At 48.7% G+C, this 8459-nt stretch overlaps 2 protein-coding genes across 2 annotated transcripts; one reads left to right on the forward strand and one right to left on the reverse strand.

Annotated features, from left to right (window-relative positions):
* Positions 1-595: 595 nt before the first annotated feature.
* Positions 596-1518, forward strand: EsH8_V_001089 (uncharacterized protein; the record flags this gene model as incomplete). Its single annotated transcript, XM_083273605.1, has 4 exons — positions 596-1042; positions 1099-1216; positions 1272-1397; positions 1460-1518. The coding sequence occupies 4 exons, from the start codon at positions 596-598 to the stop codon at positions 1516-1518; spliced, it is 750 nt and encodes a 249-aa protein (XP_083126320.1).
* A 3123-nt stretch (positions 1519-4641) lies between these two features.
* EsH8_V_001090 (uncharacterized protein) lies at positions 4642-5267 on the reverse strand (the record flags this gene model as incomplete). The annotated part of the gene is made up of 2 exons (XM_083273606.1): positions 4642-4932; positions 4998-5267. 2 exons carry the CDS (start codon positions 5265-5267, stop codon positions 4642-4644), a joined length of 561 nt encoding a protein of 186 aa, XP_083126321.1.
* Positions 5268-8459: the final 3192 nt, after the last annotated feature.

Below are 8459 nucleotides of genomic sequence, written 5' to 3' on the forward strand. Positions count from 1 at the left end.
GCGCAGGTCCATCACCAGATTCACCAATAAATCAAACCATTGGAAACTCTATCAGCTGCACAAACGGAGTCCGGTGCGGGCCGAAGTGCTATAGTGGGCTAGTCGGCCTGCAGGATAAATTGAGCAAACTTGCTTCAGCGTTCTAGCTTCCTCTTCGAAGGCTGGTGTTCCTGGTCCTGCACACTTTTAACTGGTCAATGGGACGACAGGCGTCGGAAAGTCATACAATCGCTGACATGGGGCTCGGGCCAAGCTTTCAAGTCGGACGGTTGCACCGTTTGAGGGAGCAACGTTGATGCTGGTTCTAGCAGCGCGGCGCACTGCAAACTGGCGGGACACGATGCAGACAATGAGAATCAAGACTTGGCGCAGGAACTTTCCGTGCGAAAGACGCGTACATCCTGACCACTAATTCCTACGAAGCTATGTCCAGTTGCATGTGACGGCCCAAGTCCATATAAAGTAGCTCCATTCCCCAGCTTCGAGCATCACCAGAGATCGACAGAGCTCCCAAGTCCAGCCCCGACAGACCCTCTCTGCTTCCCAAAGCACTATACCAGCCCCCGCCAAGCAGCTGACTCGCCAGACCGTCACAATGAGGGCCAGTCTTCTCTTCCTTGCTGCCTCCACGGCACTCGCCGCCCCTCTTGACAGCCGCCCCGTCGCTCGCAGCGAGATTGGATCCTTCCCCATTGCCGAGCTTGAGGCCTACTACAGCGCCGCCTACTCCGTCAAGCCCGAGGAGACCGCTGCTCTTAGCCCCGCAATCTCCAAGCGCCAGTACAACGGCGACACCTTCAACCAGCTCACCGATGGCACTGCTTGCCGCAAGGTAACTCTGATTTGGGCCCGCGGCACCACTCAGTCCGGCAACGTCGGCGAGGCGGGCTCTGAGGGACCCGTCTTCTTCAACGCCCTTGCCGCCCGCGTCGGAACCGCAAACCTGGCTGTCCAAGGTGTCGACTACCCTGCAAGCATCCTTGGCTTCCTTCTCGGCGGTGATTCGGCGGGCAGCACTACCATGGCCAACTTGGTCGCTCGCGTAAGTAACGAGAGTCTCGAGCCCCAGTTTTCATCCAGCTGACACATTGGTTGCAGGCCGTCACTCAGTGCCCCAGCACCAAGATCGTCCTCTCCGGCTACAGCCAGGGTGGCCAGCTTGTCCACAACGCTGCGTCCAAGCTTACTGCGGCCCAGACCGCCCGAATCTCCGCCGGTAATTTCACACACGCTGCTTTGAATATTGGCAATTTCTAAGGGATATCTTGCAGTGCTCATCTTTGGCGACCCGTTCGACGGCCAGGCCGTTGGCAGCATTCCTTCCTCAAAGGTCAAGGTTATCTGCCACGATGGCGACAACATCTGCGACGGCGGCATCATTATTACCGCTGACCACCGTAAGCCTCTTCTCAAATAAATTCTCAAACTCCCGAAGGATCGTGTATTAATTATACTATAGGAAACTACGAGCAGGATGCCCCCGCGGCGGCCGCTTTCGTTGCTGGCTTGGTCGCATAAGTGATCTCCTATGCCGATGGGTGATCCCAGGGAGGGTTAGGAAAAATAGTTCACGTACTTTTTCAAATACTCCTCGTAGCACCAGGTAGCTACTTCATGACTAACGCAATTAATTATCACAATGATTATGAACAATTAATATTTCAATTACCGAGAATCGATTGCGATTCAATTGCACATTCTTTAAAGACTGAACTTCAGCTTGTTTGCTTAGTGTGGAACCTTTCTACGCCAGTTCAACACTCTAGCGATTGAGCATCGCTAACTAACGCCAACACAGCGAGGGAACCGCGGAGCCCACAGAGCCAATAAACCAGTAATCAAGCTGCAAATAAAGCAATAACAGAGATTGGTTTCTTCACCCCTTCAAAAATACGGTAACAAGAGGTTGCATTTCTCATCTTGAAACTGTCTCCTGCCGGCTCGAATCTGCATGGCTTGAGTGATGGCAAACAACGCCACACCAAAACACCACACTGCGGCTGCACAGCCACCACCAGCCACCATGCATCACCAGCATCCTTCAGGCGGCGCCCTGAAACTGGACATATTTATACACTAGCTTAACACTTTTGAGCTTATGCACATGTTGGTAGGTTTCCCCAGGAAGAACCGCACGGATACTCAATTGGCGACTGGGATCTAGAGGAAAGGTGCGTGGCTGACCTATAACAGAGGTTAGTCAATACCGTGGCTATTTGGGTGACAAGATGCAGGATAGTTTCGTTTTCAGAACCTTCAAGTTAAATTCATCCTCACCTACTCAAGCAATCGAACGATGGTGCATTATGAGCTCATAGCTACATAGCAAAGCCGGGGCGGCTTGGTCCAATTTACAGTTGGGCGGCACAATTGATGTTGCTTAAGTTGAAACTTGTGTTATAGGGTAGTTGAAGTTGTTTTTTGCTACTGCGTCGATCTCTACGTTATTTCACGATTGAAGAGTAACTAGGTTCACATCTGACCCGAGCACAAAATCATCGTTATGTCTCTATTTTGGAAATGTTGTCTTCCAACCGCGTACAGAGTCGTATTGAAGTCATCTTTCGGCGCATATCCGATGTTTACAAATGTTCCCATCGGCCCGCCACATGGCTAATATATTTGACGACGCCAGGCAAGGGTCATTAAGAGAGGTTGCTGCAGCTATGAGCTGTTGGTCGCTGTTGGTCCAGGTCGATGTTGGCTCTATTGACTCGAAACAGAAACTCTGATTGGCCCCATTTACATATTATCCAAACGAAGTTCTATGAAGGACTTGGATAAATGTAAGCGAAATTTCTTTGGCCTAATCCGGTAACACAGTCGTCACCGTGAGCTTGGCGTTGTCGGATTTGGACCAATACCGCGAAATGAAGATTTGAGGTGAACCAACCGAATTGTCAAATATTGCCTAATATCTCTTTGCTGTGCGGCACAGCTCTAGCACCTGTTTTCAAAGCGAAGTGTCTTGCTGCATGCCTGCTAAATACGTCATAGCCAAGAGCTTGCGCAATGAGACAAGGGAAGGCTGGCAATCGCCTGAGCAGTTATAACTAGAGTGGTTTCTTTACTGAGTGCCATGGCATGTTATTGAAGCTCGTTGGAGTGTCACAGAAAGACCTTGCATAATCGTCGATAACAAGCCCGTACATTGCCATGGATCAAATCATTCTGGTAAACAAAACCCGGCCTTCCAATGTAAGTTATTTCCTTACACCCGTATCCTCAAGAACATTATGTCTTGTTGGTTGCTTTTCTCTGCACCTCCCAACTCTTTGCGTCCATGAACTAGGATTGTTTTTAATTATATATCTCACATAGCATCAAAAAATATGGCACAACTACCCCGAGGCTTGTGGACGACCAGCACCTGATCTTGGTATTCCTATTGTCTGCTTCACCGGCAGTGATACGTGGCTCACCAACAAATACATCGAGAGCTCCGGCGCGGACTTTGATACTTTTGAGCATTGCTGTCCGAGTATTCAGAACGGAAGCAACATATTCACGACATGCAGGGGCAGCGACTCTTATAGCTGCTTTACCCACCAGACGGAAGTTGGATTGAATTGGAAGGACTGCATAGTGGAGGCAGCAGGGAAGAGGATTGACGAACTTAAGGCCCAGGGAAGGAAGTTTAATTACACCAAGGAATCTTTCAGAGGAGGCTGTGAATGGATTGATTACACTACTCTGAGGGAGGAACTGAAGTACAAAAAGAGCGGTGCTACATCACTAAGCGTCAGCAAGTGTATCGTACTAGTCCTGTCAGTGGTATCTCTTCTCAGCGTTCATTCTATTCATTAGCGTGCTTGTATGGAGAGTTCCAAGTTCGTTATTAGTACTTGTCTCTAGCGTGTACACTATTAACTCGTTAGTTGACGCTTTTTTTGCTTGCCCTACTCTGCCAAGGGCCTCTCTTCACACGTTACTTATTCGGTCAAATGTCGGAGTTCGAATTTGAACATTCTCTCTGAACCTGTATTGAAACTGTTGACATGTCCAATTACGGTCGTACTTCGGGTCTCGTTTGCTCCCCTAAATCACCAAAATCAGGAGTGTCAAATACATTTAGAAAAGTCTCACAACCCTGCATCCGCGGATTCGGAATATCACAAGGAGAATGGATTACATGGGAAAACAAGAACATCATGTGTCTGCCGTTGGATTACCGGCCGTGGCGATCATCCATTTCAGGCACAACCATTGCAATTGGTTGTAGAACAGGTCGCCTGTTAGTATCCAAGCTTAACCACTCCAGATATCTAAGAAACTTGCAATACTAAGGCAACAGGCAGCGTTTGCGAGGATATCATAGAATATTTCCACTGATCAGAAGCGATGCATGTATTGATGGTCGCCAGACTTCATGCATCATCCAGCGAAGCCTGGAGTGGGATATCACAGGCTTTTTCATGGAATTAGAGCTGAACTGGTGGCAAGCATACTTATATCACTAGTATCAGGTGTTAGTACACTGCGCTGGATTCATAAGACCGTCTTGATAGTGACATTTCTCGCTATAACTTTAACAAATTTACTCATAAGCACCCGGCAACACCTCTTATGCTTGGTATCGTGAACGACCCGGTATCCTTTTAATCCTATCCCACCACACTTATGTTTCAAATGTTGAGAGTACTATTTGTCCTCTTTCTTCTCAGGAGGGGGGCTCGTTAACCACCATGCCACGACGCCCAGTCCCGCAGCAAGAGAAAGTCCCGCAGCGAGCACAACACCGCTAGCGCTAGTTAATGAAGAATACCAGCCCTGCGGAGCCTCAGGATTCTTCAAAAGAGCCTCACGATCCTCATCACTGAAACGCTGGCGCTGCTCCGGCTCTGGCTGCCGTTCTGTCTGTAGTTCCGATTCCGGGTCGGGAAACCATACCTGACCAGAAGCAACGCAAGCCGCGCGTCTGGAGCGGTAGTCCTTCAAGCATCGTCAGCAGAGGGCTTCGGTGGGAACAGCTTGGGGTAGGTGGGAACAGGTCTTACCTCTAGGCATTCCATTATATCTCCAACAACATGGTGGGCAGTCTGCGGTGCTATTCCTTGGGAAATGAGGGCGCCAAATATGTGGTTTGGGTGTAAGGAATGAATTTCGGCGCCGTTCCAAAAGCAGACGAAGGCCTCGGGTCCATCCGTAAGTTCGACATTGCGGTTCTGCAGATGCTGGAGAAGCCACTGTCGTACCCTGCTTGAACTGGCATACTCGCTTGGGACGTTGGTTTTAAGAGCCGCCAGGTGGAGACTTGACCCGTTCATTGTGTTCGTCATTTTAATGATAGTTTACTTCGTCCTACTCAGATGGAGCTGTATGTTCTGTGTTGAGGACAGTAACTCTTTACCCTGTGATGTTTTCCTTATAGTCGTGTTATGTGGTGACTGTTTTCTTCGGGCTAAAGTAGTTATATGTCGGTGTGCCCAAGCCAATTGGCAAAGTGGGTACTTTCAACAGCAGAAGAAAGAGATTGTCGCGGAATAAGCGGGATGCAGGCTGATTTCAGTGAATAGCTGCTCCTATTGGCACGTCAGTGGCGAAAGACAACTCACCGCTATATTCGTCAGAGCCTCTCACAGGCACTTTCGCTAGGCTGAACTCCACTCATGCGCATCCAAGTTTCAACCCAAGAATAATCCCTGTTTTTTTCACCCACTCTGCTGCCGACAGAAGCGGAAATGCTAATGATTCACTCAGCGACATGTGTTTCAGGCAAGCAGCAACCCTAACGAATATACCCTTGGGTCTTGTGAAGGTAGGGGATCTCAAAAGCTTAATCGCGCAACCTCAGCACTACAAATCGACTTCACTGTGTGACGAACTGTTGTGTAATTAAAGCGTTGCCTGCGCGAAGTCATTTGTTATTGATCGCCTGGTCGGACAAGGAAGTGTCCTGTGTGAGAAGTGATAAGGGGGTTTTCGATCACATAAAACAATATAACTAGAAGAAAATGGCCTGATTTAAATTTCTAGATAGTCTTTAAGCCTGCAGTAATGCATCCTGCGCAAGTGTGTACCGTATTCAAAGCAGAACACAGGACCGGTGGGGGTGGAGGGCAGGGTTGATCATGCGCGGTGCAGGAGGCAACTGAGTCTCCGCAGGAGCTTCGTCATAACCCCGAAGACCCAAGGAGTCGGTAAGAGCGACATGGGTTGAACAAATTCCAACGAAGAAGGCTGTCTAGTGTTGAGAAAGAGTTGTGATGTGAACGCTGGTCTGCATCGGGTTACAATGTTTCAACTAGCGTATCAGTGTTTCCTATTACTATGCTGCACTTGATGAATCATAAATCAACAGGCGCAGCTTCTTCGGCGGCTAAAAGCTTTGATTTGACGTCTTGAAATGCGAAGTGAAAGCGTGCATCCGCCTAATATCTAGTTATAAGAAAATGACCGCATTCTTGCCTTTTTTGAGATAGGCTCGACGCCAGGCTGCAGCCTTCTCCAAGTTCCCACAAAGGTTCCTGATAACTAACTGGCAGACAGTGGAATGCATTTGCAGCAATCAATGCGCTTGTGCATCCGTTATTCTCGTCATTTCGTTTCTTGAAAACAAAAGATATATCAGGTGATCCATATCCAGAAATTTCCGGATTACGTGCACGCCTATCTATCTATCCAAGTACATGTCCGGCGATGTAAGTGTTTGGTGTGGGCTTTTAGGCAAGGTAGATGTTATGTGTGGCGGACATTCCTATATTTCCCCAACCTCGTCTCTTTTCCACGCCACAATTTTCTGCTTTCCCCTCCCTCACAGGACCAAAATGCCCAACACTTTGTCTCTGCGTCGGTATATGCTTAGCATTACCATGTGCCAAAACCACTGACGGTAGTCTATAGATCTCGAGGACACCGCTTTGACGTCGGTAATATGGATGCTCTGTCAAACTATCAAATCAGAAAGTTTTTTGAACAGTTTAGTCAAATCTCCAAAGAGGTCTGCGACAATGAAGCTGCTACTATTGGTGGCGGGACCGCAAAGCCTACACACGCACAAGGCTCGCAGAGCTACACTGTTCGAGTTGGCGATGGTACGAATGGTTCCATCGTTCAATTCCGTGATCCCAATCATCCTCTTGATATCAATCTTCTAGCAGCCGCACAGGAGACCTACGGACGGCTGGTACCAAAATGTCAATATCTCAAGGGGCGTTTGGATCCTTTGCACGTATATACGATGAATGATATATCCGGCGAGTCACTTCTTTTCGCACTGACCTCTCTGCATCGTACGGAGAATTTCCGTCTTCTGAAGCAGACTGTAGAAGACTTTGCCGTGTAAGTCTATCCATCGAGTCTGACAAAGGAAGTTCCGTGTAAACTGACTATAATGGAGATTTTCTGCCTCTGCATGGCGCAATTGGCCGTCTTCAATGCCCTCGTTCAGTTGCGCCTCAATCCAGAGCGATTATCAGTCGCGACTTGAACGCATTTCAAACGAATTACCGGATCGCTTTTCGCCTTTACTGGACACGCTGAAATACAACCTTCCGACTATCTTTACAAATGGCTACCCCATGGTTATCAATCATTGGGACCTCATTGAGAATAACATACACGTGGACGTACAAACAGGCCACCTCACTGGCATCGTTGACTGGCACGACGCTAAAGTAGGTCCGTTCGCTACCCACTTCTGGGGGCTAGAGAACATTCTAGGCGTCCGGAAATCAACCGGCATGTGCTTCCATACTAGGCACCTCGAGCTTCGTCAGTTTTTTTGGGAGAAACTCTATGATGAGATCGGCCACGCTTCCGAGGATGTCCGAGACGCGATCCAGACGGCAAGAATGATTGGGACGTTTTTGGCCAACGGCGACTTCGCCAGTCTTCCCGAGGTGGAGAGATCTTGGGCATTGGCTGTCCTCAGTTCGATGACATTGGAGTTGTTTGATTGAAAAACGATAATCGTGACGATTGTGGTATTCCAGTGGTGTTGCATGCGTTCGGTCCTGTTTGCGACCCCTTGGAGACGAAAAATGCCAAAGAGCCTCAGGCTATCTTTTGTGGTCCTAGTGTGAAGAGGATGAGGAGGACGGGAACGAGTGGATGGAGGTAGATTTATGTCAAGAGAAATTGTTGTCCGGATGTGCTTCGCACGTCCCGCTATGGCTTCCAAAGGATCGAAGACAACGTCCATCAGGATGTAATTGAATGAAAAGTTTGATTTGGGGTTAACTGTGACATTAAATCATTGCACCGTGGCTTGACCGAAGTGATCAATTTTAACTAAGACGGAAACAAGACGAAGAGCGGCTAGGTGGGCAGTCTGCCTAAAAAAACAAGATCTGTAGAGGGAGTGATTGCCTAGAACTCAAAAGTCCGGCCCGATTCAGATCTCCACTTCTCCGTGTCCGGGCCGGAGGTGCCTCCAAAGTGGGACCCGAAGCGATATCGAAAACTTGACGCAACGGCACGGTATACCCCGTATCACACTGGCTGCTGTATACTAGCAG

Source organism: Colletotrichum jinshuiense, chromosome 5, assembly GCF_051148585.1.
Source record: "Colletotrichum jinshuiense chromosome 5, complete sequence".
Classification (NCBI taxonomy): domain Eukaryota; kingdom Fungi; phylum Ascomycota; class Sordariomycetes; order Glomerellales; family Glomerellaceae; genus Colletotrichum; species Colletotrichum jinshuiense.